At 43.0% G+C, this 26,693-nt stretch overlaps 1 protein-coding gene across 1 annotated transcript in view; it reads left to right on the forward strand.

The window, feature by feature from the left end:
* The window catches only part of LOC137372565 (adhesion G-protein coupled receptor D2), a 329,848-nt gene that overhangs the window by 187,197 nt on the left and 115,958 nt on the right, over positions 1-26,693 (forward strand). Inside the window, exons 23-24 of the mRNA XM_068036491.1 lie at positions 2,708-2,761; positions 12,641-12,833. Coding sequence (XP_067892592.1) covers positions 2,708-2,761; positions 12,641-12,833 — 247 coding nt within the window. The remainder of the gene's footprint in view (positions 1-2,707; positions 2,762-12,640; positions 12,834-26,693) is intronic.

A 26,693-nucleotide genomic window follows, 5' to 3' on the forward strand; every position in this document is an offset into this window, starting at 1 on the left:
AACAGGAAACAGAGAGTAGGCATAAACGGATCATTTTCTGGTTGGCAAGATGTAACGAGTGATGTGCCACAGGGATCTGTGCTGGGGCCTCAACGTTTTACAATTTATCTAAATGACTTAGATGAAGGGACCGAAGGTATGATTGCTAAATTTGCTGACGACATAAAGATAGGTAGGAAAGTAACTAGTGAAGAGGACATAAGGGGGCTACAAAGGGACGTAGATAGGTTAAGTGAGTGGGAAAATACCTGGCAAATAGAGTATAATGTGGGAAAGTGTGAAATTGTCCATATTGGCAGGAAGAATAAAAAAGAAGCATATTATCTAAATGGTGAGAGACTGCAGAGCTCTGAGATGCAGAGGGATCTGGGTGTCCTAGTACATGAATCACAGAAGGTTAGTTTGCAGGTACAGCATGTAATTAGGAAAGCTTTTAGAACATTATAGTTTATCGCGAGGGGAATTGAATACAAAAGCAGCAAGGTTATGCTTCAGCTATACAGGGCATTGGTGTGACCACAGCTGGAGTACTGTGTACAGTACTGGTCTCTTTAATTAAGGAAGGATGTAAATGCATTGGAGGCAGTACAGTGAAGGTTTACTAGACAAATACCTGGAATGGGCGGGATGTCTTTCAGGGAAAGATTGGACAGGCTAGGCTTGTATCCGCTGGAATTTAGAAGAGTAAGAGGCGATTTGATTGAAACATATAAGATCCTGAGGGGTCCTGACAGAATTGATGTGGAAATGATGTTTCCCCTTGTGGGAGAATCTAGAACTAGGGATCGCTGTTTAAAAATAAAGGGTCGCCCATTTAAGACAGAGATGAGGAGGAATTTTTTCTTTGAGGGTTGTGAGTCTTTGGAATTTTCTTCCTCAAAAGGCAGTGGAAGCAGAGTCTTTGAATATTTTTATGGTAGAGGTTGATAGATTCTTGATAAGCAAGGGGGTGGAAGGTTATTGGGGGTAGGTGGAAATGTGGAGTAATCAGTTCAGCCATGAACTCCAAGGGCCGAGTGGCCTACTCCTGTTCCTAATTCATATGTTCATGTGTTCGTAAGTCATTTCCTCACTCCAACAACAGTTAAAAATCAGTGTTCATGACAAAATTGATGTGCCTCATTCTTGGCAGGGGAGGGCCTAGCATGACAGTGGCAAAACACAGAAAATATTCTCATAAGATATTAATTTCCCTTATCTCCTTACTAATGAAGAAAATTCTTATGCATCATCCCTAATTAATGGCATAGCACTGAAAAGGCAATTTTAAAACAATTGTGTCTCTTGAAACTGAATTCATGCTTCAGAATCAAATCTTTTCTGTGATGGGAAATAATCTGAGTTAAAGGCCGGATTGGGTCTGCAAATGAAACCTGACCCAAGCCCGACAGAACCACATTTGACCCGAGCCCGAGTCATTTCATTTTTTCCTGCGCCCGACCTGACCCGACCCGACCTGACTCGACCACCGGAATATAATCAACTTTATTGAAGAAGTTGTGCTCTACCTTGAATGGAATCACTCACTGCAGACTAGTGTGGAGTGTTTCCCGCCTTGATGTCCCGGCTGTCACATTGTCTGACCTGAGCCCGAATGACGGACCCGGAAGAGTGACCCGACCTGACCAGAACCCGACACATGTCGTCGGGTTCAGGTCGGGTAGCCATGCTTACTCTGGTCTGAGTAAGGATTCTACTCCCCAGCCAGATTTCATTATTTTCATACATAGTCCAATAAGATTCCATTAGTTCCTCTGATACATTTAAGGATGATAGAATTTGTTGTTTATTCCACTGTAGAATAATTTATGATTTGCTAGCGGGCTTTCCGCCTCTTACCTGCCTTTTTTTTCATGTTTTTGGGGCGAGTGCTCGTTGAAAGTTACTTGGGGAAGTACGCCAATGTTACCCACCTCCTCCTTTACTTACTGCAGACCAGTCCCATTGGGCAGGCACATATATCGTTCATGCAAATTAAGGAAACATAGCCTCTATTGCATTTACACCTCTTGCCATGGTTGCATGCTGGGCATTCGGTGCCACTGGTTAGGCCCTGGCATCCAACATTGAGACATTGGTGGAGAGGAGCCTGTGAAATTGCTTGCTGAGCGTAGCCATGCACAGACCCTACAAAGAAAAAGTGAAATTGTCAAATGAACAATGCTGTGTTTTTTCCATTGGTATGTTTCTGCCATTGTAGCAGGCCCCCAGATTGGTGTGACTCCAGATTGGAGGCCGAGGAGCCTGTCTGCCTTATGTTAATGACCCTTGGGCTGGAATCAAGCCCATTGGAGATGAACCCCAGTTAAGGAGCACGTGGAAAGTCTTACTATAAATTGGAATTCTGAAAAGAGGAATTCCCACCCACAGTGTACAGACATAGGGGTCCTTTCCATTAGCATGTAGAATGCCCAGCTAACATATTCTAAGATATATTGGCAACAAATAAGACAACATAAAGAAAATGCCTTTAGGAAAGTAATGGAACATTTTTGTTTGTCTTGGCAATCATGAAGACATGCTCAAACAGGATCCCAGGGGTTCCCAAATATCAAATTATACTTTTCTTCTCACCTGCTTTTCATGAGCCTTTTCTGCTGTTAAGTGCAGTTGAGGTGTTGTAGTTTAACCATTGAGCCACAAAGCATGACCTTATTTCAGAGACCTGTGCTATTCTTTAAGTATGATCCTGCTTATCATTTTGCAGATAAGGAGTACAATCAAAAGACTAAAAGAGAGAAGAAAAGCTCTGAACTTTTCAGTAAGTAAAATGTTCTTTATTAAATAGTTTTATGTTTGTTGTTATCTTAGTTGTTGAAGCATTATAACTGATTAAATATTTGAGCAAGCTTTTACTTTTTTCTATTCTTTCGTGGGATTTGGGCATCGCTGGCAAGGCCAGCATTTGTTGCCTATCCCTAATTGCCGTTGAACTGAGTGACTTGCTAGGCAATTTCAGAGGGCACTTAAGAATCAACCACATTGATGTGGGTCTGGAGTCACATGTAGGCCAGTCTGGGTAAGGACGGCAGATTTCCTTCCCTAAAGGACATAAGTGAACCAGATGGAGCCTCACAGCTCCAGGGACCCGGGTTCGATTCTGGTTACTGCCTGTGTGGAGTTTGCAAGTTCTCCCTGTGACCGCGTGGGTTTTCGCCGGGTGCTCCGGTTTCCTCCCACAGCCAAAGACTTGCAGGTAATAGGTAAATTGGCCCTAGTGTAGTTAGGTGATAGGGAGTGTGGGATTACTGTGGGGCTGGTATGGATGGGTGGTTCTTGGTCGGCGTGGGCCGGGGGGCCTGTTTCAGTGCTGTATCTCTAAATAAATAAACAAACAGAATCTGGAGATTGTAGAACAAAAGCAAATGGGAGAGGGAGGCAATTTCTCAAGAAGATTCCAAATTAGTTAGGCTCGACACCTGTAAAACACAGCATGTGGCTAAACGACAAAAAGACTTGGACGTACTGGTCGGTAGTAAAGTGATGGTGCCTGCTGCTGACCTCAAAGACAGCTGCCCGCAAGAATCTAACAATCTCTGCAGCAAGGATTTCACTTTCCCTGACGTTAATTTCATTCCGACATTAATTTAAGGGGATCGTCAGTGTCCAGCAATAGTGACGTCATCAAACAGCTTAAGCAGCCAATCACGTTGAGGAATTCTTACAGACAGTAAAGCAGGAAGTAAAAAGCACTGATTATCCTTCCCTTTGTAATCATTTTACAGAAAGTGAAATAAAAATTGGGATATACACATGAGATTAAGGTAGAAGTTGAAATATCAGAAATAATCTTTAAAAAAATACTATTTTTTATTATTTTAAAGATCGATGGAATTTTTTATAATGGAAACATTTTTACATTCTCCAAATATAAAATTTAGTTTTCAGGAACAGAGAGGTTGTTAAGTAGTACTATGCTGTTAAAAACAAGGTCTAACTTTTTCAAAGATTTTTAAAGCAAGACTAACTGCATAAAAAGTGGGAGTTCACGTCAAATCAAATGGTTTTTAAGATTTCCATTTGTGAGGACTTCAACAGTGCACTCTATGGAGGAGCATGAAATCACTGATGGCAACTTCTGGATTTCCGCATTTAACTACGTATGTGCGGATCCCAGAAGCTGTTGTCAATTTTTCAGAGTAATGAGGCGACCGCTTACAGTTTCACTATTGTTATGACTGTAAAATCCAGGCCATGAAGTGTAAAGTACGTTAATTATTTAGAAGATATATTCAAAATATATTAATGCCATTACCATTTTACTCTTAGTGTTATGTTAACTATTTTTGAAAGAGGCCTTGCTCTGAAACAAAGTAAATGTTTAATTTTAATCTCATTGCTCTGCTATTGTTAGTTTGAAGTTTTGTGCCAGCAAGTTTCCAGCAGTTCTTTGAACAGCAAACATTGGTGGTTGCATGGAATCTGAGTCTCAGCATGATAAATGAAGATAGATGAATTGATCAATGCATCAATTAATTAATCAATATGTGGTTTTCCAGAAGAAGAAAAGGAATATAGACAGAATAAATATTTCACTGTAAAAGTCCATGGAGTTAGTTTTCCCAATTAACATAAAAATCAATATATGTATTCCACTCAATCACTTTCTGTGTGATGGGACCAGGAAAAATAGAGTCAACTTTGTTATAAAGCTACAAAGTTTCAAATCCCTTTAGCGTTATTCTTTGGCATTAACCTGTCAACAGTGTATTTATGTTTTGTGCTTCTGGCAGAGATCACGTACCTCAGTGAACTGGTTTAAAAATAGTTAATAGGAGCTACCGCATGACTTGTCCATTATGAATGATCACATTAGCTCGACCCAAGTTGTCATGCTTTATGAGAACAGGCAGTTTGTCCCAGACTGCAGGCACAGCAGGTAATTTGAAATGAAATGAGACAGTTTCTACAGCCAGATTGATTTGGGAATCTTGCATGTTTTCCCCTTTGACCTCTGACAGGTTGACACTACAAAGATTGTGACTTGTAAAAAATGATCAGTCAGTAATATATTTAGGCTGCTGACATACTGTTGGTAACACAAGTGATTTTCCATGTTTTGAAGGGGCTGTCTGTGAAGGAAGATAGTCCTCCTTTAAAAAAAAAAAATACTTTTAATGCTCAGCTTTCTCCCTTTCATTGGAGATGCTGGCCTAGATATTCGGCCGCGCTGCATGTAAAATGGGTGCGTGCCTATGGGCCTGGTATAGCGGGCGGCATGCGCATGGTCATTCTGCTCCGTAAGTACATTGCCTGTCGTATTGGATCATGCTGCTCAGTAGAAATCCAGGGCGTGCTTAAGTATTAAAAGCCTTATTTTAATATTTAAATAAGAGTCTTATGCTTGTTGTAAGTAACTTTTTGTGAAATTGGTCTGCTGCAGTGCCTGACACACCACGTGGTAAACTCACCCAGCAACATATGCCACTAACAGGCAGGAAAAACCTGCAGCAGTGCTATTTAGAGAGCTCATCCACTCCATGCAGGTAACTTCTGGGCCTTATTTGTGGCTATTTTCTGTGCTCTGAATTCTGACTTGTGGGAACAGCTGTCTGCTAGTGCTGGACTGCTTTGGTCTGCTTTGCCATGAGTTTTATTGCAGTCATGAGTGGTCTGTCGGTCTTCAAGAGGGCAAGGGGGAGCAGTGGACTGGAGAGGACAGAAGAGTGCAGGAGTAGCTGGGAGGAGAGAGGAGGAAATGGCCACTGCGCAGGAAACCATATCCACAGTGGGTCTTTAGGAACCATTTCTGATTCCTGAACTTCCCTGAGGAGCCATCTGTGAGGTGCCTGCATATCACCAAGGAGGCTGACACTGAACTATGTCACTTTCTGCAGACACAGTTGGAACCCAAACTGCCTTTGGCTGTCAAGTCACCGTGGCCGTTAATTTCTACACCATGGGATCATACCAGGCTGTAGCCGGTGGCATTGGCGACATAGCCCAGTTTGCTGTCTATTACTGTAACAGGGAAGTCACCGTGACACTCTACACTAGGAGGAACATCCATACCATCTTCCTGTGAACAGATCGAAGCAGGACGAGAAAGTACTAGGCTGCCCCCATATTGCAAGCTTCCTCAGGGCTCAAGGTGCCTTGGACTTCACCTACATTTTCTTGCATGCTCCCCATCATCATCCTGACATCTGTCTGAATAGAAAGGGATTCCATTCACTGAATATCCATACGAATATACAAATTAGAAGGAGTAGGCCACTCGGCCCCTCAAACCTGCTACGCCATTCCATAAGATCATGGCTGATCAGTTTGTAATCTGAACCCTACATTCCCGCCTACCCCTGGTAACCTTTCACCACCTTGCTTATCAAGAACCTATCTACCTCTGCCTTAAAAATATTTAAAGACTCTGCTTCCACTGCCTTTTGACAAAAAGAGTTCCAAAGACTCACGACCCTCTGAGAGAAAAAGTTTCTCCTCATCTCTGTCTTAAATGGGTGACCCCTTATTTTAAATAGTGACCCCTAGTTCTAGATTCTCCCACAAGGGGAAACATCCTTTCCACATCCCCCTGTCAAAGCCCCTCAGGATCTTATATGTTTCAATCATGTCATCTCTTACTCTTCTAAATTCCAGCGGATACAAGCCTAGCCTGCCCAACCTTTCCTCATAAGACAATCGCCCATTCCAGGTATTAGTCTAGTAAAGGTTCTCTGAACTGCTTCCAACGTATTTACATCCTTCCTTAAATAAGCTTGTCCAACTTGTTTGTGACCACAGGCAGCACATCATGTAGGTCTGTGCCCAGTCATGATTTATTCACCCTGCGCCACTTCTCTGTGTCGTCTTTATTCCAAGCAGGCGATTAGATCACAGGCTGGCTACCGTGTGAAAGAACTATCCCTTCCATCCATGGCTCGTGATTCCTGTCATGAGCCTGGGCAGAGATGCAGATCTGGCTTATAACAAGAGTCATACCACCCCCAGAAATATCATTGAACAGACTATCCGTGTGCTCAAGAAACCCTTCCGCTGCTTGGACCGTTTAGGAGGAGGACACCCCTGACTGTCCAAATTTGTGGTCATGTGTTGCATAACTTCACAATGCTGAAGGACCAGCCCATTTGCTGCCAACTAGGGTTGTGCTGGCCATTCACATTGGGGCATGTTAAGTGCTTCGGGTATGTTTTAGCTCATAGGCTCTGTGTCCAATAACATAAGGCAGTGCCTGCCATTGGATAATTACCCTCATTCAGTATGTTATAAAGCATCAAGTGAATCCCAAAGAATCCAAAATACTCATTTCAGACTTCAGTAGATTCACTAAGTAGATGGCGAGCTGCCTGGATTGTCGTCTGTCAATATTGGCAACAGGAAAGCTTGCCACTGTGTTAAAAATATTTTATTGAGACTGTTTAAAGTGCGCTTCCCTGATATTTCACAATTTTAGAGATTAGGAGGAAATCACATGGAAGGAATCGTAATGTGACTCACCTCTTGATTCCCCAAAGCCTTTTCACCACATACAAGGCACAAGTCAGGAATGTAACAGAACACTCTTAACTTGTCTGGATGGATGCAGCTGGAACAAAACTTAAGACATTATTCGGGACAAAGCAGTCCATTTGATCAGCACCCATCTACTGGCTTAAACAATCACTCCATCATCAGTGTGCCATTGCTGCAGTATGTACTATCTTTAGATCCACCTCAGCAACCCACCAAAGCATCTTTGAAAGCACCTCCCAAACCCATGACCACCACCACCTAGCAGAACCAGGACAACAGGTGCATGGAAACACCATCACCTTTAACCTCCCTGCCAAGTCACATACCATCCTGACTTGGACATATATTGCCCTTCCTTCATTGTCATTGTGTCAAAGTCCTGAAACTCCCTACCTAACAGCATTGTGTGACTACCTTCTCAAGAACAGCGAGGGATTGGTAATAAATGCCAGCCTTGCCAGTGATGTCCACATCTCACGAATGAATAAAAGAATCCCAATGTAGAGGTAAGTGCCTCCACTTTCCCTGTACATCTTCTGTATGTGCAATTATTCTAAAAGTGGTCGAAAAGAGTTGCTCCTACTGCATTTTTGATGGGCTATGAAATAAAATATCTCAGCATTTTTTTAAACATTGGTCAGGAGGCAGATGAATGAATAGCCATTAATAATATTTGTGGGTGGGTAATCATCCATGATAGTTCATACCCACCCAGGTCCTGGTGATCTGGCCTTTGAAGTCCAGGCAACTGCGCTCTATTATGTTTCTTACTTTCTGATTTGTTCTGCATGAAATTTGTGAGCCTGGAGATTGTAGGTGTTGTTGCCTCATTGATAGAAACATCCTAAATCATAGCACCAAGATCTTTTGGCATCAACATCTTGAGATCTATGTAAATTAGTAGCCGCATGGATTTAACATTTATATATGACCCCAAAGCTTCATGGTAAATGAAGCCAAGAACGAGGTCACTCCTGCTCTAGGATACTACAACCTTCATAGTTTGAAATCTGTTTGCTTTAATTTACTGTTCCATATATATATTTATTCTAAACTTGGCCTAATTTTTGCTATCAGGCTATTGATCAGCAATATTCTGTCCTCATTTAGTTCCTGAGTACTTTTTAAATGACTGTTAAATGGAAAGTGATTCTTTTTTATTTCTCCTTTCTTGTTTTCATGTGGATGGTATCATAGTCCAGTGTTAAAGATTTACACCATCACAGCAGACATTTGCATTTCAGTGAAAGACTGTGCTGATGTTAGTTATTGTGGTCTTTGTACAATGATTTATACTGTAGGTCATATTCCAACGGACATGGATTTGAAAGCATAAGATTCATGGCTTTGTATTTTTCATTTTATAGACTGAAATAGAGCTGATGCTGAAAAAGTCATCTTACCTGCAAGGACCTGCAGTAGTAGATGACCTAAGTGACCTGCAGGTGGTAGGCACAGTGTCAAATTGCTTCATGAAATAAAGCTGTCCTGTAGCATATTCACAATAAAAAATGATAGTCTTCCAATACTTGCCTCACGGTGTTATGACAGGAATGAAATATGGAATTAAATTGGAAGCAGATTAGTTTTTGGTCCTAATTCAAGTTATGACAAGATTCAAGAAGAATTAAACAATGAATGTGCAGTCTTGCTAAGTTAATATTCTCCATTTTCAGCTTTATTCTCGAAGTAGCTCTTAAAGTGTACTGTGGTTAAAGCAATACACAGTATTGATTAAATGTTCATATTGTTGCTGTATCATAAATATGGAAAAACAATATGTCATGGCTAAGATTTGGGAAAAAAGCATAAGTTTGGGATCAACTTATGAATGGAAAATATAGAAGTGATAAATATATACCACAACAGCAGTGTAATCTAAGCTAACTGCAGTTGCATTGAATACATTAGACCCTAGGATTTTTTTGATAATATTGGTAGTCAATTTTGCTATTGTTTTACAGATAGTAGTAAAGTAATCAGGGTAGCTCTGCTGAATTATTGTCCTGTGCTTGATTGTTCCAAATTAGGCGAATAGAACTATTCCTTGCCACTCTACACCTGAGTCGTCTTTGTGTACACAGCTGAAGTTTTACTCTCAGTGGGGTAGTACTCATGGCATATGCTTGCATGGCATCCAAGGGGTTGTATAATAAGTATTTACGTTCTTTCCATCTGTTCCATATTTCTCTATTCTTTATCCTGACTATTAAAACATCTGAATGCTATCACTGAAATATTTTATTATTTATTAGGCTTTAAACAGGTCCATGTTGCTCAGTCACCAAAGAAGGAAACAACTCACATGTATATAGTGCTTTTTACCTCTTTAGGATGTACCAATATGTTTCACATCTAATGAATTACTATTGAAGTAAAGTCACTGTTGGTTTGTAGGCAAAGGTGGCAACCTTATTGTGCAATAAGATAAATGAACAATTAATTTTGTGGTGGCAGTTGGGTCTTTGACTAGTGCGATGGCATGTTTTATATCCACCAGAGAAGGCAGACTGGGAATTGGTTTAATGATCCATCAAAAAAATAAAGCATGTGCAACAATGTAGCACTCCCTCAATACTGCACTGAAGTGTCAGCCTAGATTATGTGCTCAGGTGCTGAAATGGGATTTGAACCTACATCCTTTTGGTTCAGAGCTGTGAGTGCCACTACTGAATCAAAGCTAATGCTTAAAGAATTTGGGCTGTCTAATTACATTAAAGAACGCAGTTATAAATTACAGTTGACACTGAGTAATAGCTCAATATGGACAAAAAAACTTGAAAACATAAGACATAGTAATTGATGATTTACAGGAATGGTAGCATAGTGGTCATGTTACTGAATTAGTAATATAGAGACCTGGGCTAATGATCCAAAGACATGATTTCAGATCCCACCATTGCAGCTGAAGAATTTAAGTTCAGTTAATTAAATAAATCTGGAATAAAAAGTTAGTATCAGTACTGGTGACCATGTAATGACAGGATTGTTCACTAGTGTCCTTTAGGGAAGGCAGTCTGCCCTCCTTACCCAGCCTGGCCTATTTGTGACTGGAGACCCACAGCAATGTGGTTAACTCCTAACTGGCCTCTGAAATGGTGAGCAAGCCACTTTGTTGTCAAGAAGATGGCTCATCACCACCTTCTCAAGGGAATTAGGGATGGGCAATAAATGTTGGCTTTGCCAACGATGCCACATCCCATGAATGAATTAAAAAAGATTTATTTTGTAATTTTATTTTTCTTGCTGATAATGCTAGATTGCTAACCCTTCCTTCTTTATATTGGGGACAGAATGGTCTTCCCCAGAGTTTTCTCATTTCTGTGGTTATTCAGCAGGAGCCATGAGTTAACCTGGACATAGCTCATCCAACTGATGCCAATGTATCTGGAGTGGTAGGGAGAGCTGAGGCTCATATGAGTGGTATTCTATTTGGGACTGAAGTGCATCTCAATCTCGAGACTCTTAACAGCTCTGTTGTTGTAATTGTTTAATCAGTATTCTGTTGTGGAACTCAATGGCCTGCTTTGATTATTAAGACCTACCGTTATTCACCCAGTCTTTTACACACAGTATTTACATACGTGAATGCTCTAGTATTTTTGAAATGCATTCACACTATCAGGTGAGATATCTAAATGCTTATTTCTGTTCAAAAACAGGAAAGGTCTTAGAAAATAAAAGCTCCACTTAACACAGCACCATCTGAATTGAAACTAGAATTTGTTTATAGATTTTGTGAACAGAATGGTACCCTCAAAGTTTGCTTCTGTTCCCTGAATACATGGTGAACTAAAGGGATGGCTGAGCACTATCATTATATCAAAATGTGATACCTGCATTGCTCCCTATTAAGAACTTCACTTCTCCCAGTGACTGCTCACGTATAGATGTGTTTAATTTTGTAAGTGGCCCTGTTTGGCAGAATATCAGAAAACTGTGAATTGTTCAACTATGCAGGTGCATAACCGCCAAGTTACTGACGCTGCAGCAACAGCTTTCTAATGAAGTTTATCCTCAAGACTTCTGCCACTTGCAGGGAAATTCCAGCCTCCCTGAAGCATTTAAAATTTTTTAGGTCTTGAGCTAATATTGCAATAATAAAGTCAATAAAATGCCACGGGGTATTGTTATTCCTGTAATTTATTAACTGTGTTAAAACCCAGTCTAAATAAAAATAATTTTAATCAGTACTTTGCTTACCATGTCTTTCTGTTTGACTAGGCACTGCAGTCTTCACACTTTAATCTATGTTTATTATATTAGCTTAACCTTTTACTTTATTTCTAATAATTATTCCATCCAACCTATTAAAATTATTTTCTCTTTTAAAAGAAACAACAAAAGTTTAAAAGCAGGTATCTTGCCTTTCTTTGTGTTCCTCCTGGGACTCACCATCCATTTTTAGAGGTGAGGGAACCGTACATATTTGACCCGATATTGGTTTGAATTCAGCTCCAGGGCCTTATTTCCCCCCCAACTTGAGGACCACTAATGTAAAGATTGGTTTGGGCACTTTCAAGGTACTAGCTGGTTATTGTTGGGAAGATTGTCATACATCAAATCAGAAAGTGTTGCCACAGAGTCAGCCATTTTGAAAGCATTTGAGTGACCAGACATGCCCAGTTGAAATAACTTGTTTAGTGGGTTATGATAGTTCTAATAGGGTTGGCAGATGAAACCAGCATTCCATAGACCATAATTACAAAGGCAGTTCAGAAACTTGCAGTTGTAGCTCTGGCTATAGGGTCCAGCAGCATTCAACATTCCTCATTCCCATCAATATATTATTTTTCTCGCCTTCAGATGATTTTGGGAGGCCCCATTAATTAATTGAAATGAATAAAGATACTTTGAGGACTGAACATCCTTTACAGGGTACACACCTAAAGCAGCAATAAACCTGTTCTTACTCTTTACAGATACTGACTGGCCTGCTGTGTATTTCTAGCATTTTCCGTTTTTATTTCTGCTTTCCAGAATTTCCATACATTTTTTCCCTTTTTATTTTAAGAACAAAGAGGCCTCATTTACAGGATTGTATTTTAAAATCTATTAGTTTTTGTAGCAGAGGTCCTACTGAATAGTCATCGAAAGGTAATAATCTGATTGAGAATGTGAGTTTAGCGAGATCTACAAATAATTCAAACCTTATTTGTATTCTGTTTTACAGAACTGTGCCACTTCTCGACCATCAAGTTCTTTGACCAGCTCCAGACCTGCTAGTTCACCTGTGACAGGGTCGGAGAGCCTTGCCAAGGATGATGGGTTACAGGTTACAGATGGAGTCAACCTGCAAGGCATTTGCAAAATGTCTTTCTATGACAACAGTGTCATATATGAAAATCCAGCTGCTGCTAATGAGAGTGAGTTTTGTTTTAACTGCATCTTTTGAGTTGTAACTGTTGTCAATTTATACAAAACCTTTGTCGGACATATCAAATGAAACATTTCAAACTAAATTGTTCAGAATATTAAATTACTCAGAGAAAGCACTCAGAAATATTTGGAAAAAGTGGGATTCAGTAAACTACCAGATGATTTACTAAATGTAGCAGTGCATTCGAATGGGCGGGCCTCCGTGAGACGGGCTGGGAGGCAGGGGGCCCATAAAATTGCAACAGATGGCAGGGGACAGAGGGCCCATCACCCTCCCGTCACACTGAACTTAAGTAGGAGGTGGGAAAGACCAAAGACAGTCTTCCCGTCCAGAGGCCAACTGAGGCTGCTAAGTGGCCAATTAAATGTCATTTAAGGGCCTCTTCCCGCTGCTGCTGGAATTAAGTCAAAGGCAGGGAGAGGGGCCTCCGCCACGTGGGGAGGTCACCCAGTAAAACAAGGTGGCCCCCCTGCGGGCTTGGGGATGGGGGGCTCCTCTGTGGGCAATCTGTGGCCTAGAGAGGGCCCCTGGCAGCAAAAGCCACCCCTCAGCTAATCGTCCCCACCTCCCGCTGTCAAAGACTACCACCCCCACCCCCCCCATTCCTTTCCAGGGCCTGCTGGACTGACCCTGGAAACCCCACCTCACTTACCTTGAGTCCGGGTCTCCAGCAATGGGCCTGATCCGAGGCCTGGTGTAGCACCGGCAGTGGCCACCACTCCTGGGGCACTGCCAATACTACTGAGCTGCTGGGCCTCTGATTGGCTGGCAGCTCTTGGAGGCAAGATCTCTGTCCTTAAAGGGACAGGGACCCGGTGCCGGATGGTTAACTGCCCATGCGCTGTTGATTTGTGCCGAGGAGCTCCAAAGGACTGAGGTGGGTCTCCTCTTGCCTTTTTGGCCCGTTACAAACTCCGCTGGCTCCACTAAATTTAGCCCGCTATGTGTAGACAAATAGATTGTTTTATATGGATTCTTTTTTAATGAAGGTTCCAAACTAATGGATGTTATAAAGGAAAGTATGGTCCATCAGATGGTGAGCAATATCAGATTTTATAGTACATCAGAGAGTGAATAATATCAGAGATTATAGTGAGGCTATCAGCGTCAGAATTCATAATGGAGGAAATCTGATAGCAACCTCTGGAGTACACATGTATCATTAAATGTGGAAGTCCACAAGTTGCTGTCAGAAATACCCCACTCTTTCACATGGTGCACTATTGCAGTCTTCAGCAATAGACTTGACATTGAAATGATTGCAACAGCATGAACTTGCTGTACCTAACCACTGGTTCCGCACTAAAAATGTGAAAAAATTAGGCTGGAGTAAGTGAGTTTCTAATGGTGTGTTAAGCGATAATTACTGCTGAACAAACTCTCTGGCCCTGAAAGTTAACTTGACAAGTGCAGGGGCTCAGTCCTTTAGAAAAAAATGAGTCTTGATTATTAAATTTTTTTTTAACTTCTGTGTCATTTTTATCTCTCTCCGTTAATTGCATCTGTATTTCCCAATCTTCATTTAATTTTCTGTACATCATTTAAATCTAATTTATATTTCCTACCTTATACTTCCTGGTTTGGACTCTACTGCCAGGAAATTGGAGAGGCCCCAAAAATAGGCAGGCGTATCGGAATCTGTAATAACCCACACCCATTGCTTCCAATGTAGGCAGCACTCAAACTTTGTGCTGCTTGCTGGTTTGCATGATAGCTGCATGCAGCCAGCACTACACATACTGCTGAGTGGCTTCACGCCTCTGCAGGTGGGCCAAGTTTGTGCAAGGCTTGAACCACTTAAAGTTAGCCTGCGGTACTTAAAGCCAGCCTACATGTTTTATAGGGATGTGCAATTTGGCAGGAGCAGGTGCTGGAACTGGTTGCAGAAGAGAGTGTGTGCAAGAAGAACACTGAATTGTGGTGCAGCAGGGCAGAGAGAGTTCTCCAAGTTTCTTTGACGCTGTGCTGGATGCCATGGTGGAGGAGGTGGAGAGCAGGAGAGAAGTTATCTATACAGAGGGGGCCAAAGGCCCTCCAGACAAACTGTACAAAGGCTGTGGGGGAAAATAGCTGTGCCAGTCAATGCCAGTAGTCAAACCCTGAGGAGCTGGTTGCAGTGTTGCAAGGTGTTCTGTGACCGCACTCAAATAGTCAAGGCAGCTTCAACTGCTATATCCTACCAACTGCACCTCGCAGTCTCACACATTGTTCAAAAAACCACATTCCCATCACTCACCAGCAACAATCTCGTCAATCTATAACATTCATAGCTGTACATCACCCTCACAGACTTAGCACTGCTGCAACCTCACACCCACATCACACAGCTTGCACACATTGCCAGAAAGTCAACCATTACAGCCACGTCACCCACATTGTTTGACACTTACTGACACGCTTCCATCTTGCAAGGCAAGGTGACCTAACTGGAGGCAGCAGCACCTAACCATCAGGGGACGGGCACGGTCGCATGTCCTAACTTCAATGGAGGAAATGGTGTCGCCATTATTGGTGCACCCATTGCTGAGGCCATGGCCGGAATCAGTGCTGAAACAATCAAAGATGATGGTATCTTCCTACCTAATCCTCTTTCTTAAATCCTACTTCCCCTCATTCCACGCTGCAGACGGTGTAAGCATGCACCTATTGCACCCCACTTCCCCATACCATCAACTCATCACAACACTCCCTGACCAGGCCATGGTGGAGCAGCAAGAGGTGGAAGAGCAGGAAGACGCTGATGAAGAATAAACACTGCCACTCACTCTCACACTCACTGCCACCAGCTCAGATACTGACACTATGCATCTTTTCGAGAATAACCCTGAAGTGGGATCTGCATGTGGTGAGACATTAGACACAAGTGGCCTGCAGCCAGGGTAGGAAACAAGGGTGGCACAAGTGCCAGTTCAGTGCCGGGCATGGTTGCGCATGAATTCTGTTTCAGAGGATTCAGATGAAGACTTTGATGGGGGTGTGCTACAGGTGAACACTGCTGGGTATGCACAATGAAATGCTTGGTGCATTGACAGCCTTGCCAGAAAGCCTGCGATCACTGTCAAGCAGCATGGAAGAGTCCAGCACCAACTTGGCACAGGCTTTGTTCACAACTTGGAACCGATTCTTTCCAGAATGAAAGTGATGGCCAACTCCATGAGGACACGTGCGGACCCAACCATGATGCTGTGTCTAATGGTCATTTTCTCCATTTCCATTGTAGCACAAACAGAAGCCACTCAATGTCTGGGTGCTGCAGTGGAAGCACAGACTGAAGTCATGCAAGCTCAGTTTGCTGACACTCAAGGTCAGACTGCTATCACCATGGCTGCAGATTCAAAGAGGCTTTGCAGGATGTCACAACAGTCCAGCAGCCTGTATGCCAGCAGACTACTGGGCTTGCTGAGGCACTACCCCGGGGGAGTGGCAGTGGCTCTGTGGAGCGTGAACCTGCTGTTCTGTCTCAGAATGACAGCATTCATCCTCCCACCACTGCCACTTCACCTGCATGTCAGGCAGCCAGCCCAGACAGCTATTGCCAAGGCTGAGATGGTGCAGTCCGAAACCAGGCCTTCTAGACCCAGAACTGCTTGAGGTCGTCCTGCAAGACCATCTGTAGTCTCTTCCACTGAACGTCAGCAACATTTCATCAGCCAATGTAGCACTGCATAGGAGCACTAGGACAGGCAAAGGCACATGGAAAACCGGTACTAAGGGAATGTACAAGGGTGATTAATTGACATCTGTATGCAATATGATTGATGAATGTTGTATGGAATGTTTATTTTGTGGTAGCTCCCAGGATACTCGCATTAACTTGCATAATATGCTGGGTATGGTCACACACCAACTGGATATTGAAGGAATGGAATCCCTTCCGGTTGCAGAACATTTCAGAGTTGACACACATTGCCTGCAAAAGCGTGGAGTCTATAGCACCCTGCAGCATGGCAAAATGGCAGCTCTGACGTCAAATGAGCATTACATGCTGATTGACGTCACAATCTGCCTACTCTGCATACGACTGTCGGACGCTCTCTAGGACACCACTAAAGCCGCCACCAAAATGCCGACTGGCGTGGCTCACTCCAGATGTGTACGTTTGCGCCGCAGATGTTTTGGAGGTGAAACGGCACCTGTCGCACCAAAAAAATCAGATGCTACTGATCCGAATTTCGCTGTCTCCAGGCTCAGTGAGGCGACTTCAATCTGGTTGATTAGTTAATAAATCGCGACTAGAAAATGCCAGGCTCATGAATAATGATCATAAACTTCTGGATTGTTGTAAAAACACATCTGTTTCAATAATATCTTTCAGGGGAGGAAAACTGCCATCCTTACCTAGTCTGGCCTATATGTGACTCCTGACCCACAAAAATATGACTGACTCTTAACTGCCCTCTGAAATGGCCTAGCATGCCACTCACTTGTATCAAACCAATACAGAAAAGTTAAATAAAAATAAAACCGGACGGATCATCTGGCATCAACCTAGGCACTGGAAACAACAAAGGCACACCCTGCTCAGTCGACCCTGCAAAGTCCTTCTCACTAACATCTGGGGACTTTTGCCAAAATTGGGAGAGCTGTCCCACAGACTAGTCAAGCAACAGCCTGACATAGTCATACTCATGAAATCATACCTAACAGCTGATGCCCCATACTTCTTCGTCACCATCCCTAGATATATCCTGTCCCACCACCCAGAGTTAACAGCTCAGTGGTATACAGTTGGGAGAGAGTGACCCTGGGAGTCCTCAATGTTGACTCCAGACGCCATGAAGTCTCATAGCATCAGGTTGAACATGGGCACGGAAACCTTCTGCTGATTACCACCTACCACCCTCCCTCAGCTGCTGAATCAGTACTCCTCCATGTTGAACACCACTTGGAAGAAGCACCGAGGATAACAAGGGCACAGAATGTACTCTGGGTGGGGGACTTCAATGTCCATCACCAAGAGTGGCTCGGTAACACCATGACTGACCGTGCTGACTGAGTCCTAAAGGACATGTCTGCCAGATTGGGCCTGTGGTAGGCGGTGAGTGAACCAACAAGCGAAAAACCTACTTGACCTCGTCCTTACCAATCTACCTGTCGCAGATACATCTGTCCATGATGGTATTGGTAGGAGTGACCACCACACAGTTCTTGTGGAGACAAAGTCCCGTCTTCACACTGAGGACACCCTCCATTCTAAATGGGATAGACTCAGAACAGAACTAGCAGCTCAAAACTGGGCACCTATGAGGCACTGTGGCCATCATCAGTAGCAAAATTGTATTCAATCACAATCTGTAACCTCAAGCCAGGGGACCAACCCCTGGTTCAATGAAGAGTGCAGGAGAGCATGCCAGGAGCAGCACCATGCGTACTTAAAAATGAGATGCCAACCTGGTTAAGTAGAACACAGGACTACATGTATGCTAAACAGCAAAAGTAGACAGAGCTAAGCGATCCCACAACCAATGCATAATTTCTGCAGTCCTGTCACATACACTCGTGAATGGTGATGAACAATTAAACAACTAACAGGAGGAGGAGACTCCATAAACATCCTTATCCTCAATATTGGGGAAGCCCAGCACATCAGGGAAAAAGACAAAGCTGAAGCATTTGCAACCTTCTTACTCCTGAGTGGATGATCTATCTCGGCCTTCTCCTGAGGTCCCCAGCATCACAGATGCCAGACTTCAGCCAATTCAATTCACTCCACATGGTATCAAGAAACGGCTAACGGCACAGTGTACAGCAAAGCTATAGGCCCCGACAACATCCTGGGTGTAGTACTGAAGACTGATGCCACACCCTGAGCTAAGCTGTTCCAGTACGGCTACAACACTGGCATCTATCTGACAATATGGAAAATTGCCCAAGTATGTCCTGTCCACAAAAAGCAGAAGAAATTCAATCCAGCCAATTATCTCCCAATCAGTCTACTCTCAATCATCAGCAAAGTGATGGAAGGTGTCATTTATAGTACTATCAGTGTGACTAAGGGAAAGAGTAGGCAGGGAGCAGATGATGAAAGCAAAGGGACTGGTGGTCTGAGGTGCATTTGTTTTAATGTAAGAAGAGTAGTAGGTAAGGCAGATGAGCTTAGGGCTTAGATTAGTACCTGGGAGTATGATGTTATTGCTATTACTGAGACTTGGTTGAGGGAAGGGCATGATTGGCAACTAAATATCCCAGGATACCGATGCTTCAGGCAGCATAGAGAGGGAGGTAAAAGGGGTGGAGGAGTTGCATTACTGGTCAAAGAGGATATCACAGCTGTGCTGAAGGAAGGCACTATGGAGGACTCAAGCTGTGAGGCAATATGGGCAGAACTCAGAAATAGGAAGGGTCCGGTAACAATGTTGGGGCTGTACTACAGGCCTCCCAACAGCGAGCGTGAGATAGAGGTACAAATATGTAAACAGATTATGGAAAGATGTAGGAGCAACAGGGTGGTGGTGATAGGAGATTTTAATTTTCCCAACATTGACTGGGATTCACTTAGTGTTAGAGGTCTAGATGGAGCAGAATTTGTAAGGAGCATCCAGGAGGGTTTTCTAGAGCAGTATGTAAATAGTCCAACTCGGGAAGGGGCCATACTGGACCTGGTGTTGGGGAATGAGCCCGGCCAGGTGGTTGAAGTTTCAGTAGGGGACTACTTTGGGAATAGTGATCACAATTCCGTAAGTTTTAGAATACTCATGGACAAAGATGAGAGTGGTCCTAAAGGAAGAGTGCTAAATTGGGGGAAGGCCAACTATACCAAAATTCGGCAGGAGCTGGGGAATGTAAATTGGGAGCAGCTGTTTGAAGGTAAATCCACATGTGATATGTGGGAGACTTTTAAAGCTAGGTTGATTAGCGTGCAGGAGACCTGTTCCTGTGAAAATGAGGGATAGAAATGGCAAGATTAGGGAACCATGGATGACAGGTGAAATTGTGAGACTAGCTAAGAGGAAAAAGGAAGCATACATAAGGTCTAGGAGGCTGAAGAAAGACGAAGCTTTGAAAGAATATCGGGATTGTAGGCGCAATCTGAAACGAGGAATTAAGAGGGCTAAAAGGGGTCATGAAATATCTTTAGCAAACAGGGTTAAGGAAAATCCCAATGCCTTTTATTCATATATAAGGAGAAAGAGGGTAACGAGAGAAAGGATTGGCCCACTCAAGGACAAAAGAGGAAAGTTATGCGTGGAGTCAGAGAAAATGGGTGAGATTCTAAACGAGTACTTTGCATCGGTATTCACCGAGGAGAGGGACATGACGGATGTTGAGGTTAGGGACAGATTTTTGATTACTCTAGGTCAAGTCGGCATAAGGAGGGAGGAAGTGTTGGCTATTCTAAAAGGCATTAAGGTGGACAAGTCCCCAGGTCCGGATGGGATCTATCCCAGGTTACTGTGGGAAGCGAGAGAGGAAATAGCTGGGGCCTTAACAGATATCTTTGCAACATCCTTAAACACGGGTGAGGTCCCGGAGGACTGGAGAATTGCTAATGTTGTCCCCTTGTTTAAGAAGGGTAGCAGGGATAATCCAGGTAATTATAGACCGGTGAGCCTGACGTCAGTGGTAGGGAAGCTGCTGGAGAAGATACTGAGGGATAGGATCTGTTCCCATTTGGAAGAAAATGGGCTTATCAGTGATAGGCAACGTGGTTTTGTGCAGGGAAGGTCATGTCTTACCAACTTAATAGAATTCTTTGAGGAAGTGACAGAGTTGATTGTTGAGGGAAGGGCTGTAGATGTCATATACATGGACTTCAGTAAGGTGTTTGATAAGGTTCCCCATGGTAGGCTGATGGAGAATGTGAAGGCGCATGGGGTCCAAGGTGTACTAGCTAGATGGATAAAGAACTGGCTGGGCAACAGGAGACAGAGAGTAGCAGTGGAAGGGAGTTTCTCAAAATGGAGACGTGTAACCAGCGGTGTTCCACAGGGATCCGTGCTGGGACCACTGTTGTTTGTGATATACATAAATGATTTGGAGGAAAGTATAGGTGGTCTGATTAGCAAGTTTTCAGACGACACTAAGATTGGTGGAGTAGCAGATAGTGAAGGGGACTGTCAGAGAATACACCAGAATATAGATAGATTGGAGAGTTGGGCAGAGAAATGGCAGATGGAGTTCAATCAGGGCAAATGCGAGGTGATGCATTTTGGAATATCCAATTCAAGAGTGAATTATACAGTAAATGGAAAAGTCCTGGGGAAAATTGATGTACAGAGAGATTTGGGTGTTCAGGTCCATTGTTCCCTGAAGGTGGCAACGCAGGTCAATAGAGTGGTCAAGAAGGCATACGGCATGCTTTCCTTCATCGGACGGGGTATTGAGTACAAGAGTTGGCAGGTCATGTTACAGTTGTATAGGACTTTGGTTCGGCCACATTTGGAATACTGCGTGCAGTTCTGGTCGCCACATTACCAAAAGGATGTGGATGCTTTGGAGAGGGTGCAGAGGAGGTTCACCAGGATGTTGCCTGGTATGGAGGGCGCTAGCTATGAAGAGAGGTTGAGTAGATTAGGATTATTTTCATTAGAAAGATGGAGGTTGAGGGGGGACCTGATTGAGGTGTACAAAATCATGAGAGGTATAGACAGGTTGGAGAGCAAGAAGCTTTTTCAGGGGGGATATGCGTGGAAAGTTCTTTATGCAGAGGGTGGTGGGTGCCTGGAACGCGTTGCCAGCGGAGGTGGTAGACGCGGGCACGATAGCGTCTTTTAAGATGTATCTAGACAGATACATGAATGGGCAGGAAGTAAAGAGATACAGACCCTTAGAAAATAGGCGACAGGTTTAGATAGAGGATCTGGATCGGCGTAGGCTTGGAGGGCCGAAGGGCCTGTTCCTGTGCTGTAATTTTCTTTGTTCTTTGTTTGACACTTACTCGGCAACAACCTGCTCACCGATGCTCACTTTGGGTTCCATCAGGGCCACTCAGCTCCAGACATCATTACAGTCTTGGTCCAAACATGGACAAAAAAGCTGAACTCCGGAGGTGGGGTGAGAGTAACTGCTCTTGATATCAAGGCAGCATTCGACGAGTGTGGCATCAAGGAGTCCTAGCATAATTGAAGTCAATGGGCATTTGGGGGAAAGCCGTCCACAGGTTGGAGTCATACCTAGTGCAAAGGAAGATGGTCGTGGTTGTTGGAGGGCAATCATCTCAGCCCCAGGATATCACTGCAGGAGTGTCCTAGGCCCAACCATCTTCAGCTGCTTCATCAATGACCTTCCCTCCATCACAAGGCCTGAAGAGGGGATGTACGCTGATGATTGCACAGTGTCCAGTACCATTCAAAACTCCTCAGATATTAAAGCAGTCTGTGCCTACATGCAACAAGACTTGGACAGATTTCAGGCTTGGGCTGATAAGTGGCAAGGAACATTCATGCCACGCAAGAACCAGGCAATGACGATCTCTAACAAGAGAGATACTAACCATCTTCCCTTGACATTCAACAGCATTACCATCGCTGAATCCCCCACTATCAACATCCAGGGGGTTACCATTGACAAGAAACTTAACTGGACCAGCCATATACATACTGTGGCTATGAGAGCAGGACAGTGGCTAGGAATTCTGTGGTGAGGAACTCACCTCCTGACTCTCCAAAGCCTTGATCAGCACACCATTCACCACCTTAAACAGTCACTCCCTCTGAACCCGCGACTTCTTCCATCTATAAGAAAAAGGGCAGCAGACACATGGAAACACACCACCTGCAAGTTCCCCTCCAAGTCATTCACTATTCTGACTTGTAACTATATTGTCGTTCCTTCACTGTCACTGGGTCGAATCCTGGAATTCCCTCCCTAACAGCACTGTGGGTGTACCTACGCCACATGAATTGCAGCGGTTCAAATAGGCAGCTCACCACCACCTTCTCAAGGGCAATTAGGGATGGGCAATAAATGCTGGCCTAGCCCACATCCCAAGAACGAATAAAAAAAATCAGAGGTGTTCTTTTACAAAGAGGTTATAATGTATCAGGCAGTGAGTAATATGAGGTCATGTGTGTCAGAATGTGAGTAATATCAGAGACTTTAATATATCAGACATTAAGCAATATCAGGTTATATTGTATCCAAATGATCCAGTGCGTCAGAGAATGAATAGTAGAAGAGATTTTAGTATACCAGACAGTGAGCAATATCAAAGGTTAGAGCGTATCAGCGTAACATCAAAGGTTATACTGTATTTGTTAGTAACCAACTCTTGCTTCCCAATTGTATAAATGTTAGAAAAACATTGTTAGCTTAATGGGCTGCAGTGAAAACAAAGTGAAGTAATTATTGAATCCCGTGGGACACTATTAACTTAATTGGAGAATTTTAAATTAATCTGATGTCACAGTATGAATTTATTGCAAATATTCATTGGGGCAAATTGCAACTTTATTTCATTATGAAGTGATCATTTCACAGTAGGAATGACCAGGCAATTCTAATGAAAGTAACCAAGTTTACAACTTCTACCAAAAAGAGAACCTTAGTGTGAAATTTGATAGGTGTAACAGTATTAGGCACCAGGAAAATATGGTTTGAAATAAAGTAAAATGCTGAAGGTTGTTATTAATGGGAAGGAGGACAATGACTTGTAACTGGTCATAAGGAATGAGGGAAATCTTTGCACAAGAAGTATTCCCTGCAAATGTAGCTTTGATTGATAATATAATTATATCCAGGAATATACTTCCCATGTTTTATGCTCACTCTGATCTTTTTCAATCACAACAGCAATCATAGAACTATATATACATATCATAACTATTAACATAATGTTATGACCGGGTGAGGAAGGGGTCTCAGGCTCCCCTCTTGCCTCCTTCTTGGTTTGGCCGTAACAGGGTTTATCTCTTAAATCAGTGATTTTAGCTTACAACCTCTGAGTCTTTGCTCACTGGTCTCTAATTGTAATTGCAAATGAACCAATCAGACAGATTTTCTTAGGTTTAAATGAGAAAGATGTAAGTTTATTAGCCTTATCACTCTAACTCGGTTAAAATTACATGATGCAACCATGCTTCACGAGATAAATACACACACAAATAGATACAGAGGGGGAGAAGGAATTGAGGGGGGGGGGGGGGTGGCGTTGAAATAGAGTTCATAAGAAATGGAATTCAGTTACTGGGTGGTAATGTCCTTGATAGAATGTCCTTAATTGAAGTTAAGGTCTTAGAGTCCTCACTGGGCCTCAGTGCACAATTTCAAGCTGCTTCTCTGGTACCAGAAGGCCGATGAGAGGCTGTGTCTGTAGTTTTGAAGCATAGAAACTGCCACCGTGGCTTTCCTGGGACTTTGCTGGAGAGAGAGACAGAGAGAGTGAGAGAACGTCCTTCTGTTTGGTCTTCAAATTGCAGTCTGTTCTTTCTGTGTGGCACAATTCAAAAAGTCCCCAGTCTGGCCCGCAGGTAGGTTATGTGACCATCTCTTTGTTTGAAACAGCATCTTATGGGAGGGTTGTTGAATTTCAAAACTTTCCAGACACACTCGGTGGGGGGTGGAGTTCTGGGTCTTACACAAAGAATGTTGATTATCACTATTGCCCAGACCAATCTTGTTAATTGAATCAGTGAGCACTCCCATTGTCTCTCTATTCAACTGTCCCTCAGAATGCAAATGTGAAACCATGTTTTCAGCTGTTTAGCTCTGTTGCTTTTTTAAAACAAGTTATGTGCAATGTCCAGTAAAAAGGGTTCGAGTAGTGTCCCATATGACAAAAATGTTTCCATTTGACAAGTGTGATTTCCGTCACAATAAGATTGATATTATTTGAAGAACAAAGGTTCTTGAAAAATTACTATTATTTCCTGTTATTTTGGAAGTAGCTTTCTCTACCTCTTCATAATTTCTATGTACCACATACCATGCCTTAATCTGTCGGGCTGCAGAAACCTGCACCAAAGCTTTTGCCTATACCACTTTTTTTTAATTCATTCACAGGATGTGGGTGTCACTGGCGAGACCAACGTTTATTGCCCATTGCTAATTGTCCTTGAGAAACTGGTGGTGAGCCACCTTCTTGAACCGCTGCAGTCCACATGGTCTAGGTACACCCATGGTGCTGTTAACGGGGGAGTTCCAGGATTTTGACCCAGCAACGATTAAGGAATTGTGGTATAGTTCCAAGTCAGGATGGTGTTTAACTTGGAGGGGAACTTGCAGGTGGTGGTGTTCCCATGCATCTGCTTTCCTTGTACTTCTAGATGGTGGAGGCATGGGTTTTGGAGCTGTTGTTGAAGAAGCTTTGGGGAATTGCTGCAATGCATCCTGTGCACACTGCTGCCACTGTGCGTCATACCCTGTAAACCATTGTTACATCAGCAGCACAGGCTATCATCTTAATCTAATCCACCTGGCAAAAAACTAATGGGATCAGATTTAACTTTTCAAGAAATCAGATGAGCTGCAGTTCCAATGGTGTCAATTTCCCACTGGGTGGGTTAGGTACAAATGACCTCCCGTGGGTTTAATCTTTGTCCTTTATGATGTCAGGATCTTCATAAGACAATTGTAACTCAATCTATTGGCAGAAACGTTGCTCTGAATGTCACTGTTCCAAGAAGGTACAGCATATGCAGAATTGTCCAAGTGGTCAAAAGAAAGTCATTGTTTTTACAAGTATCACACTTCATCACCAACGTTCACAGTTGATGCCTTCTTTAATTATCAAGGGACTGGTCCTTTAGAGCATATAAAGCATGTGGTCTACTCATAAATGAACTGTAGTCGGGGGCATGCTAGCTGCCTTAATTTTGATTTTTAACCTCAACTACAATATCACTCTGACCTCTTTTGCAAAATCCTTCATACAGAAAGAGTAGACATTGGCCACTGGTGTAAGCTATGTACAGTGCAACTGGCTGCCCCGAATTGAACAGGAGTTTTGAATACTGCTGCAGACCCCTCAGGAGGAGCATTATATAGCTGTAAGGAGGGCTATGCATCAGAGGATGGTTGACATAATAGTTCGGAAATAGAGGTACCTAGAAACACCTGAGAGCAGAAAAATGACAGTCCACTGAGCAAAGACTCCAGAGCCTTCAACATCAATGACCACTTAGAAGTTACAACATATCTTGTTTGCTGCTGGTCTTTAACAAGCTCAAAAAGACAAGGCCATGCAAGGTAACCAGGAAAATACCACTAAGAATTGTTCTAAAGTGATCACAAAGCTACAGTTATCAGTGTTCTTCTCATTTCTGGAGATTCATCCCTCGGTTCCACTGACCAGGGAATTTTGCTCTCTGAAAGGCAAGGAGCAGTCTGACATTCTGGATTATTCAATCTGTAGCCTGGTTATTGAAAGAAACAAACTGAGTTCTGAGTTTGTCACTGCAGGTGATGAATACAATTATAGCTTTAAGAAAGCCCACAAATCAGCAGGCTGATGACCACAATTGCATAAAGATTTTCCATGTGCCAGAAGGAAGGAACACACTTAATACCCCCCACCTCTCGAAAATGGTGCTTGAACTCCAACTCCCTTTAAAAAAAAATCCATATTTCTTCCCTAGTGCACATTAATCTGTTGTAAAATACAAGCTGAGTTAAGTCAATACAAAAAGAAGTTCTGTTACTATATAAATAGAGAGAAGAGCCAAAAAGCTCACAAAGACCATCTTTCTGGAAAGGCTGACTCGGTGGTTTGTAGAGTGCATTCTGAGCTGTGGCTAACTTCTGATCACCCTTCCGAATGTCTCCCTCCATGGATCAGCATCCATTTCCTTGTCCATTTCCAGTTGTGAAGTGCAGTATAATTGTAAGTTGTTGGTGTAACTGAAAATGATTGATTTTTCCTGCATGTTAAAATATGAAACAATGACTACTCAATGAGCATCAAAGATTG

The sequence above is a fragment of the Heterodontus francisci genome, chromosome 8, assembly GCF_036365525.1.
Source record: "Heterodontus francisci isolate sHetFra1 chromosome 8, sHetFra1.hap1, whole genome shotgun sequence".
Taxonomy (NCBI): Eukaryota; Metazoa; Chordata; class Chondrichthyes; order Heterodontiformes; family Heterodontidae; genus Heterodontus; species Heterodontus francisci.